Source organism: Boleophthalmus pectinirostris, unplaced genomic scaffold, assembly GCF_026225935.1.
Source record: "Boleophthalmus pectinirostris isolate CB_2022bp ecotype Guang Dong unplaced genomic scaffold, ASM2622593v1 HiC_scaffold_1, whole genome shotgun sequence".
NCBI lineage: Eukaryota > Metazoa > Chordata > Actinopteri > Gobiiformes > Gobiidae > Boleophthalmus > Boleophthalmus pectinirostris.
Window position 1 is genome coordinate 12,287,934 of NW_026570970.1, and position 20,370 is coordinate 12,308,303.

Consider the following 20,370-nt stretch of genomic DNA (forward strand, 5'->3'; position numbering starts at 1 on the left):
CCATGACTCATCTGCGCAGACAGACCCAGACTCACCTGCGCAGAGAGACCATGACTCACCTGCAGATAGACCCAGACTCATCTGTGCAGACAGGAAGCAGGCAGAAACGTGACGCTGTTCAGTTGATCAAATTTCCTTATTCATCAAAAAAAATGTGATCTGAGCACTTTTTTTTCCTGACCTACCTAGAGCAGTGCACTGTAAAGACATGACATAACTGAGTTTATTGTAGTGTCAACAAGTTATTTGAGGAAAATAATCAAAAGCTGCCCTACACATTGGCCTCAAAATGTCAGAGGATCTTTATCGGCTGCTGTGGAATTTACATCGAATTAAACCCTCATTGGTCCAGCTCTAGTTCATTTGCACAATACATTAAAATTTGACTAAACCCAACTAAACCTCGATTAGACACGGCCAAACAACAGTCTACATCAGGACAATACTTGGATCCAGGCCCGTTTGATAGAAATTTGGGGGCCCAGGGCAAGAAGCCTCACATGGGCCTCCCTCTAATGCAAATTAAGAGGAAGAGAATCAAATCCTGGGCTCCTAAAACCCTGGGCCCTGGGACAGCTAACCCTTGGATCCAAACCAGTACCAGTCTGAATGCAGTCTTAACATCCCAGTTTTGTGAAACACGTCTATTAAAGTTTAATAAATTGGAGAATAAAGTGTGGAGAAGGAAGAAAAATATACCCTCATAAAAATAAAAAGTCATGTTGACAGAATTCAGGCATCAGTAGTATAGTAGTGTAGTAATTTCCCTGCTACTACTTCTTCCACTACTATATGTAAATTATCCTTTATAGTCCTTATCGTCATTTGCATTTTAATCAGTCCTATTAATAGTAAAAATATAAAATAATAATAATGTTTTGCTGTTCTGCTCTATTTTATTTGATTTAAAGGGCCCGTATTACAGACGGAGTTCTTTTCTCAAACAGAAAACACCCTGTTCCACCTTGTGATGTCATTGTGGCAATACAGGAAGTGCTCCACTGTGTTTTAAAACTTTATACACCTTCATTAGAATCATTTGGATAATTTCATATGGAAGCCAAGAGGGGTCACAACAAACGCAAACGCCGCAACAAATACAAATGCGACAACACAACAAAAAGCCACGACAAACCAAAAAAGCCACAACGGAAATGACCGCAGGACTCTATTTTAATGCAAACGCCGCAACAAATACAAACCCCAGAACATAAATGCAAATGCCACAACACATTAAAAAGCCACAACGGAAGTGACCGCAGGACTCTGTTTTCTGATGGACCGATCAAACGTGAAAAGTAAAGGAACGGAGAAGTTGGAAACGTAAGTAAAAGTAATTTATTGATTTATCATTATTAATTTCACATTTTAGTTCTTCTTCTTCACTTGCCGCTTGATCGGTCCGTCGGAAAATAGAGTCCCGCGGTCACTTCCGTTGTGGCTTTTTAATGTGTTGTGGCTTTTTTAATGTGTTGCGGCATTTGCGTTTGTGTTGTGCCATTTGTATTTGTTGCGGCGCTTGCATTAAAATAGAGTCCCGCGGTCACTTCCGTTGTGGCTTTTTTTGGTGTGTTGTGGCTTTTTGTTGTGTTGTCGCATTTGTATTTGTTGCGGCGTTTGCGTTTGTTGTGACCCCTCTCGGCTTCCGTAATTTCAGCCCTGGAATTGTCAATCTGAACAAAAGGTAAAAGGAGCTGTTAACTTAAACTACCACTTCATGACATCGCAAAGTGGAACAGAGCATTTTGAATATTTTAGATGTAGACAGACTAAAAGTGTTACTCAAACATGTGTGAATGAAACAAAACACAACTCCAAGCATGTTTTTGATGTGGTTACAACATATATAAAATATAACATTAAAGCTCACAAGAGTCAATATTGCGTTAATGTACGTGCCAGACATTCTCTTTCTTCATAGTAGCTCCACCATTTCTTTTGAAACTCTTAACCCACACCCTTTAGAACAACAGTTATGATAAAACTATGATGACACATTCACTTGTAATTCATGCTTAAGGAATTTGCTGTTTCCTTTTTGCGATGAAACCTATATCCTGGAGACACTAAAAATACAACAGCAGCTTGTCCTTTGCCACAGCCCTGACTATCGCAAGCCTCATGTGGTTTGACTCACCAGAATGGCACTGTCCACACTTTTCTCTGTAATAAGTTTAGCATCTGTAAGCTCCTAGGGCTATGCAAAGGCAGCAATTTCTTCTCCTCAGTGTTTTCAGAGCTTTGACATATCCTTTTTCGGATTTTCTTAAACAAGATTTGGAGTTTTGCAGCCGGATTTAAACTTTGAACTTCGACTTAGGGGGAAAATTAAAGTCTGTCTGTGCTTCTTGGGGGGTTGCATGGGCTAAAAGCAGGAAATGTAAAAGTTTGACTGGAAAAGGAAGGGGGCGGAGTTGCGACTTGAAGTGCCGGGGGGCTACGCAGATGATGACTGATGGTCCTCAAGCTAGCCGAAACAGCTAAAAGTAAATATTTCTCTACAATGTAAATACAAATGCCCAAATGATAGATTCCTGTGTCAATGTAAAGAAATGGAGCCTCTTTCTTCTCTGAAGAGCTGTCAGTAAACCACCCCAGTGAAAATACTGCTTTGACTTCACTTTATTTATAGTATTTATTTAAAGGTCCCATGTTACACTATATTCTAATCTGTTTAATAATGTCGTTTCCACATCAAAAACAGACCAGGAGTTGTTTGTTTCATTCACAAATGTTTAACACACAATCCTGCATATTTAGGCTGAATTCTTCTCTCAGACAGAAAACATTCCAACATCCAAATTGAGATATCATGTTGTACAGGAAGTTTTTGAACTCCATATACCTTCTATATATACTACATAATTTGAATTAAATCTAAAACTAGTCTGTGTAGTCTAGTCTGGATTTAAATATGCACCAACATTTTAAGAACGACCTTAGTTTAGTTTCCCTGGTTAGTTGTTGTTGCCGAAAACAATGGCTACAGTAAAATACACACTCTAAATCTGATTATAATGAGATTTCTGGAGTTAGAAGATTATTATAATAACATATAAACAGCAAAATCATCTCATTCTCTTTCTTTTCTGATCTTGGTCCCTCTCATTACTCATAGCTGACTTTGTGGTTTACGTGTCATTTAAATCATCGCGAAAAATCCAGAAATCAGACACAAATAAATGTTGGTGTGCATGAGAACACAGCCAACGTCAACTGTTATGTGTTTGTTTGTAAGGAGTCTGCAGACAGATCTGCCTGACTCTGTGTTTACCGCACAGCGTTTTGTGTTAGTTATTGTCTGGGTGCAGTCAGAGGTTAGACATTAAAGGTGCATTACGTAACATTTCAAGTAGAGGGTCTGCCACCTGTTTGTCTCCATGAAAATGTTATTGCTTTGTCTAGAATGTTCCACAAAGGGTAAATTTATCTTTCAGGCGGGAGATAAGCAGGTTACAGCACGACACGACATTACAAATCAGATCTGTGGAGAGTCGCGCCTATTCACAGAAGAAATTACTGTATTTTTGAGCAATAGAAACACAAGTAATGAATAAATGCTGGATGGCTGTGTTTAATGTCATACTATGGAACATTCTAGACAAAGAAATAACATCTCCATTTAGAGTTGGAAGTGGACCTGGCAACAGAAAAGTTGCACAGTGCACCTTTAACCTTTAGACCTATGGTTAGAGACAGAGGTGGGACCAAGTCGTTGTTTTGCAAGTCTCAAATAAGTCTCAAGTCTTTGACCTTGAGTTCGAGTCAAGTCCCAAGTCAAATACAGGCAAGTCCAAGTCGAGTCTCGAGTCACTGGCCCATAAATCCAAGTCCAAGTTGTCTGCTTTGAGCTTCAAGTCTTTTCACATCTTTGAACCAAAGTAGCTAAGATTTTTGCAATTTATATGAATTTTAAGAGAAACTGTACTTTAAAAATCATAGTATATTTATATATGAGTATTTATAAGTATATAAGAGTTGTAGAAATGCAAATGTTTCCTTTTTAAGTGTCTTGACAAGATCTTAGTGTGAATCATTACAGTCAGAATAGAATAGAATTCAGATTTAAAAGTGCTTCTGTCAAGTCCCAAGTCTTGGTCCATTTGATCAATTCTCAAGTCATAAAAATAGTGACTCAGATCTAGAGTCTTTAACCATGTTGTAATTGTTTTCTCCATCTAGAGTTATTCTTGCATAATGAGTAATCATTTTTCTCCTGCATTATGTTACAAAACTACAGCATCATACTAGACCAGTGGTTCTGAAACTGTGCTCCAAGCTCGTTCAGGTAGTACGTGAATTCCTCTGCAGTTCAAATATTGTCATATTTTGAATACATTTTAATCCACATTTTGTCTTCCTTTAGGTTAGTCCTTGTTTAGAATGAGATTGAGAGAAAAGTTCTGTTTTATATGTATTTATTTACTTCATTTTTAATTTTGAAACTAAGCAAACAAAACCAAAATTAAACCAAACCAAAACAAAAACACTCACACATTCAACACGTGCACAAAACTACACAAAAAACACTGGATAAGAATAGTCCTGCTTTAGCTCTTGTTTAGATCTTCTTAAATGGTCAAATATTCTTTTAAAAGTGACTTAAAGGTTGTTAAAATGCCATCTTTCTCCCATATAGCTCCACTCACACTGATATACTGAATAGTGAATCGTCTCTGTGCTGTGTGTTCCAGATGAGGGTGACTCAAGAGCAGAGGCTGCTGAATCACAGAATAATAACATCGTTCTTCGGGATTACCAGATGGAAGTGGCCGAGCCTGCTCTGGAGGGGAAAAACATCATCATATGTCTCCCCACGGGCAGCGGGAAAACCAGAGTGGCCGTGTACATCACCAAAGAACATTTGGACCAGAGGAAGAGGCAAAAACTCCCAGCCAAAGTCATAGTCCTGGTCAATAAGGTAAAGTGTATAAGCACAAGTCTACACCTCATGGGTTTATATGCAACATTTTGAGAAAAGATTTTGTTTTCAATAGTTGAAAATAGTCTGTATCATTCTATTTTCTGATCGATGTTATAATGTTGGTTCCTCATCAAAAACAGACCTGAAGTTGTGTTTTGTTTCATTCACATTAGTTTAACACAGAAGGCCTTTAAAACCCTATAACTCCAAATTAAACTGATGTTAGGGCTTATATTTCGCAAAATGGATTCTTGTGGCTTTAAGCAGTTGCGTTTTGGTTCATTCACATATGTTTGAGTCATCATGGATTATTAGGCTTTCTACATTTCCAAATCTTAAAATACCCCTTGTGTCAGAGGGACAGAATTTTCAGTCATTCTCCCACCCACACCCACAAAGAATTGTAATTTTCAGTCCCACTCCTGGCCGCATCTGTGATATTTTGTCCCGATTCTGCCCTCGAATCCTGCAAGATGAGGGCGTTTGCTTTCGTAAACTCTATCAAACACGGAGAAGCAGAAAGGAATTGTCTAAAATGTGCACAAGATTAGACTACGTCCACAAGTTTAGGCTGCTTAAAATGTTTTTATTAATGCCAAATAAAATATCCAGCACTGAAATTATGCATGATGGGACTTTGCAGGACCGCATTGTCTACCTTGTGTGTTCCACCTTGTGATGCCATGTTGTGGTAACTTTTCAATTTAGCAGCTCCCTTTTACCTTTTGTTCAATAGAGATGGGCAATTCCAGGACTGAAATCATCCAAATTATTCTAGTCAAGGTTCTTGGAGTTTAAAAACACAGCGAAGCACCTGTATCACCATATGACATCACAAGGTGGGACAGAGTGTTTGAAGAACTAAATATGCAGGGTTTGCGTGTAAAACATGAAACAAAACACAACTCTAGGTATGTTTGTGATGAAAAAACAACTTTATAACATAGGTCAGAAAATAGCCTAATATTGGGTGAAATATTATGGACTCGATAAAAAATGTTCCTGAATTTTTATCGTTAAGAGTAACAAAATACATCTCCTAATTTAATTCAGAAATTTAACTCAATATCTTTATGCAAAATCTCAACATAAACTTACCAAAAATAACTTATCAGGCAATATATATATATCAGAGGTGGGGACTTGCAAGTCGTGACTTCAACAAGTCAGACTTAAGTCACTATTTTTAGGACTTGAGATAAAATGGACTAAGACTTAGGACTCGACTTGGATTTGAAGGTCAGTGACTTGGGACTTAAGGCCTGTGACTTGAGAAGACTTGAGAAACACTTTTAAAATCCAAATTCGTTCTATTCTGACCATAATTATTCACTCTAACATCTTGTCAAGACATTTCAAAAGGAAACATTTGCATTTCTACAACTCTTATAAACTCTATAAATACTCATACATAAATATACTATGATTTTTTTAAGTTCAATTTATCTTAAAATTTATATAAATTGCAAAAATCTAAGCAATATTTGGTACTTTGGTTTAAAGACTTGAAGCTCAAAGCAGACAACTTGGACTTGACTTGGACTTATGGGCCAGTGACTCGAGACTTGACTTAGACTTGCCTGTATTTGACTTTGGACTTGACTCGGACTTGAAATCAAAGACTTGAGACTCACTTGAGATTTGCAAAACGATGACTTGGTCCCACCTCTGACATATATATACATATACAACAAAGAAAAATACTCCAGTACTGTTCAAAAGTTCATTAAAAAGTACAGATTCCTGCTCTCACATGCTGTGAAATTCACATACCAAACAATTGTACTTTACTTTACTCCACTTGTCACATGAACCCAAAGTCCTCCCCCGATCTTTCACTGCACATATAGGTCAACGCGCCTCAAATTACACACTATTGGGTTGCTCTTTGTACCGATTTGGCCCGGTCTTTTTCCATGTATTTTTTCCCTTCTAGGATTAAACATTCTCTCTCTTGCACATTTGGTTGCAATAAAAGTAGGATATTCCAAACAAAGGGGTAGGGCCAGTCTTTGAGTCACAGCAAATGGGTGTTTAACTATAATACGACCGACCAATGATGTGCCAAGAAAGTAAATATGCCCAAAGCTCTTTCTCATGCCTCAAGGATAATTATACAGTGGCATGGGCTGTAACTGAAGCTGTAGTTCTGGGATATATGCAGAGAATGTGTAAAGCTCCAGTCAAATGAAGCTCACGAGGCTAGCGGTTACAGAAGTGAATTTGGAGCCAGGTCAATATTGGGAATTGGAATGTATTTGTGGACAAAATCATGAAATAAAAGTGCGGGTTAATAGGAACTAGGGCTGAACGATTTTAAGAAAAAATTTTATTGCGATTTTTCTGACAGATATTGCGATTTCAATTTCATCCATGATTTTTTTAAAGTCAAGTTTTAGTGCACGTGAACATTTGCAAACATCACAGAAACTTTCATCATATCAGAATCCTGTACCGACAATGTGACGCTGGTCAGTTTGCATACATTTGCTTAAGTTCTACAGAAACAAAACTTAAAACCACATGCTTAAATTGCATAAACTATAACTGCTGAAAAAAAAAAAACAGCTCGCTCCTTGTGCGCTGATGCAGTTCAGCTTCTGTCGGACTAAAGGACACGACTCAGTGGAATATGAGTGTTCTTTCTGTGACAGAGGATGTGCTGATAATGGTGAGTCTGTTCTGTGCTTCTATCGCGTTGGAGATTTACACGAACACCAGGTTTAAATCCTCACCTCTTGCGTTCTGGCGGTGAATTACTTTGTGGTGCCTACACCTTGACGCAGATCCATAAATCAAAATCCACGGTGAGAAGATGACAGCGTCAGCGTGCACTGAGTCGACGCAGAACTAAACTTCACCCTTAAAACCGGGCTTTAGGAGCACTGCTTTGACGCTCCCAAAATTGTGTTATTTGAGATTGCTATTTTCCGTCCAAAATGATAGATCGTTCAGCCCTAATACGAACATTTAAAGACCAAAGTAGACCAAGAAGTAACTACAGAGAGAGGGGTGACTGTGTTTCCATGTAAAGTCAATTGGAGCCAGAGTCAATGGAGCTGGAACAGCCCCCATGCTCACTTCCTATTTGTAACATGGTGACTAGTGGGTTAGCTTTGCCCATTTAACTATACAGTCTGTGGGTATATGCTAGTCCAGTTAAGTCTACTTTGCAGTGACATCATGCTGGGGTGTTCTATATGTATGTGTATGGTGGAATGTTTATCAGTTGCCAGGGATGTAACAGTAACCGAAATATCATATCGCATTGTCAAAAGTCTCACAATAATATCGTCGGCTGTCACAATATTTTGAATTACAAAATCCTTTGCTTAAATGCATGTTTTTATAGTAGCAATGCCTAATAAACATTGGGAACTACATATCCCATGATGCATTTCAGCACAGACAACATGAAGTTATATGATTTTTACTTGAATTCTTGAGATTATGATGGAAATAATTCACACCAGAATCTAAAAAGGAAAAAAGTGTCCTATCTACAATTATATCAGCCTCTCCAAAATATTTCAGCAAATATCGTATCGTGAGATGCATATCCTGATAATATCGTACTGAGAGATTTAGATATCTTTACATCCCTAGTATATGCTGGATACTGGACACAAAAATGCGTCATAAAGTCTTAAATGATTGTACAAGAATGTTGCTCACATCCAACCAGAAAGTAAAATTATAAACAATAGACAACAATAAAAAGAGTAGATTTAGTCTTTAGTTCCATCCTTTAGTTTGACTGACTTTTTAGCAAAAATAAGAAAAAAGTGTTCTTAGTAAAATACAAGCTTTTTTTAAAAACATGGTAATTTAGACATGGTCCTCAGGGGGAGATCTTTTTCGGTCAAGCTGGGGGACTCCACCTCTGCATTGCATTGTGGAGTTCCCCAGGGTTAAATTCTTGGTCCAGTTTTGCGTTCCTTGTATTTTCTCCCTCTAGGCGCATTTTTTAAGAAACATAACATCTCATCTCATTTTTATGCAGATGGCTCGCAACTTCACTTTAAGGACAAGGGCTGCACAGTTTTGGTAAAAATATGAAATTCTGAAGTGTTGTGATTCGATTTTTGCTTTATGTTTAAAAAGTAGATTCTGTTTTAAGTTGCATTTACATTTAAAACAACTCCAGGAACATGAACATTTGACAAAAGACTGAAATATGAACTGATAAACTAACCCAAGAATCCCATGTATTTCAGAACATGTTTGTAGAGGTCTAAACTACAGATACCAGAACATTTTCAAGAAAGACACTGTGTTCTGTCCTCCGTAGATGTCATTATATCTTCTAAATTACTGCAGCCATCGCAATTTGAAACTCAGCTTGTGGTTTTGATTTGATAACGATTCATTGTGCAACTCTAAGGGCAGAAAAGGGCCCCTGACACCGCTTATGAATTGCAGATGATGTCAGGGCTTTTTGGCCCAAAGTTTTCTGTATCTTAAAAGTGCATTGTGCAACTTTTCTGGTGGAGGGTCCATCACTTGCTTCTATCCATGGAGATGTTATTGCTTCACCTGGAATGTTCCATGGTATGAGATTAAACACCTCTATCTAGCTCTTAATCATTACGGGTGTTTCTATTGCTCTGTAAAGTGTGAATAGGGGTGACTCTCCACAGATCTGGCCTGTAATGTAGCCTATAGTTGTTTCCCATGAGATAGATAAGCTTAATCTCTGCTGTGGAACTTTCTAGACAAAGCAATAACATCTCCATGAAGACAAGCAGGTGCGGGATCCTCCACCAGAAAAGCTGAAATTGTGCGGTTTTGGTCCACTGATCCTGTTCTTTACTCAGGCTCCTTTAAAGATCATGTCTGTCCCTCTGACACCTTGGTGTTACCATGGACAGGGCTTTTAAAAGAGGAGCTAAACACATAAACAAATGTCAAACTCCAAATAGACACGAAAACTTCCAGCCTTCAGTCCTGACCAAGATTAGCTCAAGATCTGCCCGGTCCCAGTGCTCCTGACAGGTTGTCTCTGTGTCATTGAAGAATGATCTGGTCAAATGCAGAGGACCCATTTCCATATAGGGAACATAAAGTGTATCTTAATCATACCTCAACCTTTAAAAATGTATGGGTCTTAGATTCTGGTGTTGCCAGAAAAATCTTTTTTTTTTTTTTTGTTCTAATGTATTAAATTGCAGGGCTGTTGTTAAAGGGTTATTTACCATATTTTTCGGATGATAAGTTGCTCCAGAATATAAGTCGCACCAGCCAAAAAATGCGTAATGAAGAAGAAAAAACATATTTAAGTTGTACTTTTGGGGGAAATTTATTTAATAAAATCAGAGACCAGGAACCGAAATTTCATCTTGAAAGGCAAGTTATAGTAATAACAATAGAACAAACAACAACAGACTGTTAATGTCACATATGAACAGTCCTTCAGGTAACTATAGCATAAACAACAGAACAGAACAAGTTTACCAAACTCTCCATCTCACTCCAAATCACTAAATCCACTGAATTCTTCATCCTCGGTGTCACTTCTGAGCACCTCTGTGACCTCCAGAGGTAAACAGAGCACCGCTTCCTCTTCTGTGTAGCTGTTGTCAGACTCTGCATCAGTTCCAGTTAGAATTATTCCGGCCTTTCTGAATCCTGACAGGATGGTTTCAGTTGTCACTGAAGTCACTTAAATTTTAAATTTTCAGTGTTACAGCAGTAATGGTGCAATTGACTGACATGATACAAACAGGACAGCGGCTCTTTCTGTAGGAGACATGTGCAGTAGAGTGATGTGACAGTGGTACAGAATAGTAGGAGCAGATACTGACACAGAAGACTAGAGCTTCTCGAGGCTGTCAGTGTGAACGTTTTAATATATAAGTCCCAGGAAACACCTACACTATGAAGAAAAGTGTGACTTACAGTCCAAAAAATACAGTACTTACAAAGTTGGGCCCACAGTATAAGAAAAAACACTGTTTCTAAAGTAGGTCACAATAATTTAATCAATTGTGAATCTCTACTCTAGAATTAGTTGTAAACCAAACATCTAATTAAATCAAAATGTGTTCCCGTCACTGGCTCAAATTAATTTTGTATTGAGAAACTGCCACCCCTCTCCCTGAGTCGCATTCTTTTGGTCTTAAAATGTTCATATTAACCCACTCTACATGATCCTGGTGTTTTTATTTTGCTGTTTTGTCTGTCTATGGTAACACCAAATCAAAACATGGCCTTTACAAACATCGCTAGTGTTTATAATAATAATAATAATAATATGATATTGCATTGGAATTACAATTATGTCTTTTTTCCACACATTTTTCCACATTCAAACTGGTATTCAGAGGTGGAATTCTTACTTAAGGACACACAAATGCAATCCCAGTCACAGGAATCAAACCACCAACCCTTCTCCCTGTGCTGTAGGTGCCTTTGGTTGAGCAGCTCTATTCAGCCGAGTTCCTGAAATTCCTGAAGCCTCCATACAAAGTGGAGCGAGTCAGCGGAAACTCCGAGCTCAAGATCTCTTTCCCAGAGATCGTGAAGAGGAGCGACGTGGTGGTGTGTACGGCTCAGATCCTCGAGAACGCCTTAGAGAGGGACGTGAGCGGAGAGGACGAGGGAGTGAATTTAAGCGGTGAGTTATGTTAAGTACACGGCAAATACACTGTCAAATACTTTCAAGTACTTACAGCTCGTTTTGTTGATATAAATGTTACGCAAATGAATTCACAGCTTAAAGCAACACTGTGGAACTGGAGGTATTAGGGATGTAAGAATATCCAAATCTCTCGGTACGATAAATTCACGATATTCATCTCACTATTGCGATATTTTGTGGAGCCGAACAAAACTGTTAATTCTACTTTTTCCTCTTAAAATGCCTTGACAAGACTTAATCCAAAGAACTAAGACATTAAAGTGCTTAGAATTGTTATTTCTTCATGTAGTCTACATTGAAATGGAGCAAAAGATCATGGTCTATGTCAGGGGTGGGCAAACTACAGCCCGCCGAACTTGAATAATAATTTTTGGTGTTTTAAAAGTAATTTCTATAAATAGTAAATACCGTGGGACTTGAAAGACAGATATTTTGTTGTAATGCTTTGTAATGATTTTCAATTAAGGGATATTTCAATATGTTTTCTCCATATCCCATGTTATTTTTTTCTCTTATGAGGTGGATTACCAAAATACTCCATCCATTTCCTCCCGGTCCAGCCCTTCCGTCAAATTTTAGAACCCTTTGTGGTCCATGAGTCAAAAAGTTTGCCCACTCCTGGTCTATGTAGTTCCATCTGTGTTTTTTTAGCTATTACTGCACCATAACTCTTAATTTAAGCAAAAAGACTTGTAATTCGATATATTGTGACGGTCCACGATATTATTGTGAGAACTTTGACGAAACGATATCACGGTATTTTTGTTATTGTCACATCTCTAGGAGGTGTGATTCAATGGAAATAGAAAGTTAAAACCACACTTCGGCACATTCTCCGTGGAGACAGATATGTTTTATGGAATATTGTGAAAGATTATAGCCAAAAGTACCACAAGGCCAACGAAGAGTCATGTTTGTGAACGTGTAAGGATGTGTTTTTCTGCAGTTCAGTGCAATAGAAACATCAAAAGGAAAAGACATACTTATTTTAGTATATTTTTTGTCAAAAACATTACACTGTGGGGCTTTAATTTTAATACAAGAAAATAAAGAAAACGAAAATAAGAATAAGAAAAAACAAAAAAGAAAAAAAGATTAAGAATACGAAAAAAAAATTGAAAAAAAAATGAAATCAAAAAATCAAAAATGAAAAAAAAAAAAAAAAAAAACAGGTAACGATTTGTTTTTTCAGTTTTCGTTTTTGTGTTTAAATGAATAATGGAAAAAACAGGTAACGACCGTTTCCAGTTTACGTGACTTAAACTGCGATGCTGGACTTTTGATTATGATTATGATTATGAACTGAACCAGGACTAAACCAGGACTAAACCAGGAACCAGGAACCAGACTGGGACTGAGAGTGGGACTTAGGCTGGGACCAGCCAAGGAGCAGACTGTGATTGAGACCAGGACCAGACCGGGACTGAGACCAGGACCAGACTAGGACAGAGGATGGGACAGAGACCAGGACTAGACCATGATTGAGACCGTGACTGAGACCATGACTAAGACCAGGAATGAGACCGGGACCAGACCGTGATTGAGACGGGGATCAGACCAGGACTGAGACCGGACCAGACCAGGACTAGACCATGATTGAGACCGTGACTGAGACCATGACTGAGACCAGGAATGAGACCGGGACCAGACCGTGATCGAGACCGGGACCAGACCAGGACCAGATCAGGACTGAGACCGGACCAGACCAGGACTGAGACCGGGACCAGACCAGGACCAGACCATGATTGAGACCGTGACTGAGACCATGACTGAGACCATGACTAAGACCAGGAATGAGACCGGGACCAGACCGTGATCGAGACCGGGACCAGACCAGGACCAGACCAGGACTGAGACCGGACCAGACCAGGACTGAGACCGGGACCAGACCGGGACTGAGACCGGGACCAGACCGGGACTAGATCGGGACCAGACCAAGACCCGACTGGGACTGAGACCAGGACCAGACCAGGACTGAGACCGAGACCAAACCAGGACCAGACCAGGACTGGGACTGGGACTGAAAACGGGTTAGTACTGGTTTAGTCCTGGTTCAGTCCTGATTTAGTCCTGATTCAGTCCATATGCGGCTTAAAAGTCCATCATCACAGTCACGGAAACGGGAAATGGCCATTATCCGTGTTTTCCATTTTGGTTTTGGAGACAAACAATGAAGAAAATAGTTGTTTTTAATTTTCTTACTTTCGGTTTTATATTAAAAACGAATGAACGAAAGATGCACAGATTTATAAACTTACTTCATCCTATTTCTTAAAGTTCATCTGGCAACTGTCACATTTAGGGTTGAATAATGGACCCACTTTTTAAAGCCATTGGAAAAATACTTTATTTCATTTCTGCTGACAGAGAAGACAAGGATTTTTGTGCCTGTTTTATTTCATGTGACTCGGCCCATGGATTACTCTGACAAGCTAATAAATCCTTAATAACACTTTTTTGGGTCAAGTCAACGGGAAAATTAATACTTATATAAGAGAGAAACGGGCATTATAAAGTCTCATTTGACGTCACGCGCCGAGCATTGAATTACAGAGCGCGACAACGCAACAATATTCTATTTTAAATCACTTTCCTTAGTTACAATGACGTAATACACGAACACGAACGACTCCCGTGACAGCTCTTTGAACGTGTGCCTTCTCCCGTCCCCAGTGGTACCTGACAGAGGAACATATGCTGTTTGCTGAAATGTCTCAGAGCCTTTTTATTTTTTTTCCCCCTTCGCAAAGTACTTTCCAGGGCGCGCGTCTGTTCAAGCCATCAGCGTGTGGTTAGGCTAATCCACCAGAGACCTGCTATCACCCACACTACATCAAACTGCCACTCTCCCCGTACTCTGTCCCTCCAGGGCTGCAGTCATGTAAACCTGTATTGACACGTGTCGTCAATTATGGAGCGATTGTGCAAAGATGCCGCAACGGATTCTGGGAAATTCTTGGTTTCTACAAGGAATTGCATACATTTTTTCAGTCCGCTCAGTCCGCTCCCTTGTTCCAGTTTGGGAGGTTTTTGTGTCAGATGCCCTGTTTCTGGCAGGAGTTGCATACATTTTTTTCGTTTAGTCTGCTTCCGTATTGCATTGAAGTGTGAACTGGTAATTGTGTGGTAATTTGGGAGGTTTTTTTTGCACCAGATGCCCTGTTTCTGGGAGGAATTGCATAAATTTTTTTTGTTTAGTCTACTTCCTTATGCCATTGAAGTGTGAACTGTGTAGGACTTTGGGATTTTTTTTGCGTCAGATGCCCTGTCTCTAGCAAGAATCACATATTTTTTTTGTCTCAGTCTGCTTCCTTATTCCGTTGAAGTGTGAACTGGTAATTGTGTGGTCATTTGGAAGCTTTTTTTGAGTCAGATGCCCTGTCTGTAGCAGGAACAGCAAATATTTCTTTCCGTTTGGTCTGTTCCTTTATCCAATGAAGTGTGAACTGGTAGTTGCGTGGTAACTTGGGCGTTTTTTTGCGTCAGATGCCGTGTTTCTGGCAGGATTTGCATACATTTTTTCGTTCAGTCTGCTTCCTTATTCCATTGAAGTTTGAACTGTGTGGTACTTTGGGAGTTTTTTGTGTCAGATGCCCTGTTTCTAGCAGGAATTGCATATTTTTTTATGTAATAATCTGAGCTGGAGGGCCGTATGTAGCTCTGTGTGAAATTCACATTTTTCACTGAAATATCCAAACTGAAAATCCACAAGTGTTGAAACTTATCATTTTGTTTGAAAACCGGTCTATAAAAATCCGTGTATCATTCATTCTTTTGTTTTTCAATATAAAACCAAAAATAAGAAAACAAAAAGACAACTGTTTTCTTCATTATTTGTCTCCAAAACCAAAATGAAAAAAATGGATAACGATCGTTAACGACCATATTTTTTAGTTTCAGTCTGCTCCCTTATTCCACTGAAGTGTGAACAGGTAGTTGCGTGATAATTTGGGAGTTTTTTTGCATCAGATGCCCTGTCTCTGGCAGGAAATGCATACATTTTTTTCATTTAGTCTGCTTCCTTATTCCATTGAAGTTTGAACGTTGCATTGTAATTTGGGATTTTTTTGTGTCAGATGCCCTGTCTCTACAGCCTGATTCATCCAGCCGGTTTTACTTCGTGTCACTTCGTACAAACCGCCTGACCTTGCAGCCTTAGATTTTGTTTGCTTGAGAGTAGGTGGGTACTTTTTATCATTTAAACAATCACTGCTATTTGGTCGTGACGTATGTAATGCGCTGCTAACGGGGCTAACTGGTATATTAATCTTTTTCCAAATCCCGTAGGAAGAAGGGCAATAACGTCTTTGCCCTTGATTAAATTCACCAAACATTCTCTTTGTTCCGGGTTTAAATCCTCGATCTTGGGAATCATTGACAACACTGAATATATGGCTCTTCACTGATTGGCTGGTGCCTGAACTTGCACTTTCAGAGTTTTTTGCAAATCGTCTAGTGTATTCTGATTCCTGACCTAGTTGCTGGAGAGAAATTAAATTGAGCGGAGGCACTAGGTGGTGCCAGCCTGACTAATGTCTCTAGCAGGAACAGCAGATATTTCTTTCCATTTGGTCTGTTCCCTCATTCCAATGAAGTGTGAACTGGTAGTTGCATGGTAATTTGGGAGTTTTTTGTGCCAGATGCCCTGTCTCTTGCAAATTTTAAAATACAGGTGTAGTGCCTTGTCAAGATGCAAGGAAATGTGGAAAAGTTTGAACCTTTGTCCCTTTGGTCAGAGGGCGAATGCTTAACCCTCTCTGCCACAGTCACTTTTTATATATATAATGGTATATCACATGTTTTTACAATTGTGTCAGGTTAGCTTCTATTTGCTGGGTGATCTCACAAACTTCAATTTATGTTCAACTTCGGACATACAGACATTTAAAGGTCTTAGCCTCAAATCTGAATAACATTTCTGTTTTTTGTTTTGTGTACTTCTTACTATGTAACAATCAGGGGACAGATTTTTGCCCCACATCTGTCCCACATCTGAAAGCCACCAATACTTTTGCAATCTGGTGAAATCATCCATGGGGTACTTAGCAACAGGAAATTACACATAAATACATGAATAAAAAAATAACAACACCCTCCTAAAATAAGGCTGCGGTCAGAGTGTAGGCCTCAATGCTCAATTTGGATTTTTTGTGAAATCAGATTTTTTTGTGGTTTCATTTCCACGGCCGCTTCATTTGTTTGAGTCTTTAGCCTCCTTGTATTTGGCTTGCAGGCTCTTTATTTTTTGTTGACATTGGAGCCAGGACTAACTGTAGCCGCGCTCAACCATTTTTTTGGCAATCATTTCAAAAAGCGCCCGGTTCCAATAAGACCCCTCCAATTTGGCCTGAATACAGCAATCCACCCCAATATTAATAAACTCGCTAACCTCGCTTTCCCTCTAATGACGAGACTCCGAGCCTGACGTGTAGGTGGGATGAATGTGACCTGGCCGTTCAGACTGAAGTCACATGTCAAACGATCTGATATGTATTGGTTTGAGGAGCACATATTCAAGTGGTCTGAGTCGCATTTGGAAAAATCTGATCTGTGGTGTTCAGACTGTCATTAAAATATCAGATACAGGTCACATAGGGGCGAAAAAATCGGATTAGGGTCACTTCAGGCTGCAGTCTGAATGTAGCCAAGTCATGTTTCAGGAAACAGAAAAACTGCACCAACCTAATATAATCTTCTTCTTCTTTGCCTTGTGTCTTGAGCCATTTTAAACACGACTTGGGGACATGTGTCACAGGTAAACAGTCTGTATTCATTTTCAGATTTTAAGATTTACACAAAATAGGAGGTGCTCAGTCCCCCTCCGAGAGAGGTGCCAGGTGCCCAGCTTTACTATGGAGGGGCTCTGAGTATGGACGTAAAACGATGTTATATGAAATTGTACTGGACAAAAATACAAACAGCTATTAAATAGCGTGATGTATGCATTTATCAGGCTTGTATTATGATCTATTAAATAGGAGCAAATGTGGTTATTTCAATAAAATGGCCCAAGTCAGACTCTTGGCATAGGTCAATAGATGATTTGTAAATGTCTCGTGATCTGTTCCACTGCGGAATTGTACCAGAAGTGGGTATTTTTGGAGGGCATTGATAATTAAACACTAAAATAACTGTATATATTTCTGTTTTGTTTCTAGACCTGTCGCTGATCGTGATAGATGAGTGTCACCACACACAGAAAGGAGGCGTGTACAACCACATCATGACGCGCTTCCTGGCCCAAAAGCACAAGAACAAGAAGCTGGAGAAGGAGCACAAGAAGCCCAAGCCCCTCCCTCAGATTCTGGGCCTGACCGCTTCACCGGGAGTGGGCGGGGCTACCAAGATGTCCAAGACCGAGGAGCACATTCTGAGAGTGCGTAACCATGCCTCCCCCAGTGTCTGTAACTACATTTTGGTTATCATGGTTAATTTTCAGGATAATGCCCTTTTTATCATGTTCAAAGTTTCTATTTATGACAAAACTTGAGACTGAATGAGATTGCCCAGAGCTTTGTAAATGTAATTTTAATGGATGAGAACCTTAGTGTCAAGTAGTAGTTTCAAACTCAATTTCAATTTCAAGAAAATTCTCCATCCACAATGATACACACACTGGTAACTGAGTGTAATTTTCAACATCACAGTTTCTGTATTAGCCCCATGTGGTCTTATACTTATATAGTTTTGAGATACATCTATTCTAGACAATCCAGGTGTCATTTGTTCATTCGTTTTTCAAAATAAAACAAAAAATAAGACTTGATTTTTCAGTTTTCGATTTTGTGTTTAAATGAATAATGGAAAAACGGATAACAACCGTGCCGGACTTTTGCGCCTCATATGGACTGAACCCAGCACTGAACCAGGACTAAAACAGGACTAAACCAGATCTATACCAGGACTGAACCAAGACTGAATGTCAGGATAGGCCTGGAGATGCGCCCGCATTCACTGTTGGGTGATCAGGACTGAGACCTGGACTAGACCAGGACCAGACCGGGACCAGACCGGGACCAGACTGGGACTGAGACCGGGATCAGACTAGAACTGAGACCGGAACCAAACTGGGACTAGACCAGAACTGAGACCAGAACTAGACTAGGACAGAGACTGGGACCAGACCAGGACCAGACCAGGACTGAGACTAGTTTAGACCTGGTTTACTCCTGGTTTAGTTTGGGATCAGTCCGTACGCGGCGCAAAAATCCGGCATCGCAGTTTAAGTCACTGAAACAGGAAACGGTTGTTATCAATTTTTTCCATTATTCATTTAAACACAAAATCAAAAACTGAAAAAAAAAAAAAAAAAAACAAATCAATATCCATTTTTTTCATTTTGGTTTTGGAGACAAATAGTGAAGAAAATAGTTGTTTTTAAATTTAAAAATTTTTGGTTTTATTTTGAAAAACGAATAAATGAATGATACACGGATTCTAGACCTTTCTACGACTCTAAAACGAAAATGTTCAGTGTCAAAACTTGACACTGAAATTAGTATCTTGTGTAAATACTAGTTTCAATTTGATTATTACCTAGGAATTACTTGACAATCCGACCAGGGGCATTTAGTTTTGTCCGATAAAATAATCACACCAAAACTATTCCACACAGTTGTTTCTTTATTATGGTTCAAGATTGGGCCGTAGATTTGGTGTGGTACAGGGCCTTTTATTAGTTATATATTTATTCTGCCACTTTCTAGCAACAAATGTGAAAAAGTATTTAAATTAAAGTAAGAGTATTACCGTTTTATTCTCGTCATTGTAGATCTGTGCTAATTTGGACGCCTCCACCATCACGACCGCTGATCTGGGCGCGCACAGAAAAGAATCAGAAAAAAAAGTCGAATCCATTGAAGCCCGAAAGGCGGTAAGGTTTTTATGATTAATCTGAATAACATAAAACACCACAGAAATTTTAATCCGACCTGTCTTTAGGATCCTTTTGGTGACGTCATCAAGAAAATAATGAGCCAGATCCATGAACACGCCGAACTGTACCCTGCACACGAATGCGGAACTCAGACGTACGAGCAGTGGGTGGTTCAGACAGAGAGAGATGGTAAAGCATTTCTGATGTTTATAGCGCTCAACCGTAGACTGTTTTTATAGCAAACATGTTCCGAATAAGAAGTAAGCAGGGCGCTGGCTCTTATAAATCCTGGTTATCTAATTAAATGTTGAGTCAGTTAATTTTGGTGAACTAAATCTGCATTCAAACCGGCGTGTCAAGGCGTCCAGTTTACATGCAAAGTTTATGTGGACATGTTCAGGATGTAGCCTCTTATTGTAGTTTTGCTGACGTTCTTGGGGATGGGATGTGAGCGCTGTGTTATGTTGTGTTGTTGGGGCTGGCCGTGAGCGGTGGATCAGGTTGTGCTGCTGCGTAAACTTGGGTAAACTTGCATAAAACTGCGCTGTTTCTGTTTTGTTATAATACTATATAGTAGAGCCCGACCGATATGGATTTTGCTGTGGCCGATATGAAACCAATATAATGGGAGTTGGAGCTGCCGATATAATCACCGATATATTTAGTGATGTAAAAATTCACTGTAAATGTTGAATTGTTTAAAAAACTTAGGTTTGGCTCTGGTGGATTTTAAATTGGGTTTATTTAGGCAACATTTATTGTTATTCTGCCTCTTTACATCATATTTACAGACAGTAGGTTGACTTAATGGCATTTTTGCATCACATTCTAGACACTAGTGATGGGTATTCCAGTTCTTTTTAGAGAACCGGCTCTTTTGGCTCGGCTCACTAAAAGCTGCTGGTTCTTTTGGCTCCCAAGTGGCTCTTC

General features: G+C 39.2%; 1 protein-coding gene across 1 annotated transcript in view; it reads left to right on the forward strand.

The window, feature by feature from the left end:
• The window catches only part of ifih1 (interferon induced with helicase C domain 1), a 42,836-nt gene that overhangs the window by 9,915 nt on the left and 12,551 nt on the right, over window positions 1–20,370 (forward strand). Inside the window, exons 5-9 of the mRNA XM_055161573.1 lie at window positions 4,695–4,921; window positions 11,330–11,540; window positions 17,723–17,940; window positions 19,336–19,437; window positions 19,506–19,629. Coding sequence (XP_055017548.1) covers window positions 4,695–4,921; window positions 11,330–11,540; window positions 17,723–17,940; window positions 19,336–19,437; window positions 19,506–19,629 — 882 coding nt within the window. The remainder of the gene's footprint in view (window positions 1–4,694; window positions 4,922–11,329; window positions 11,541–17,722; window positions 17,941–19,335; window positions 19,438–19,505; window positions 19,630–20,370) is intronic.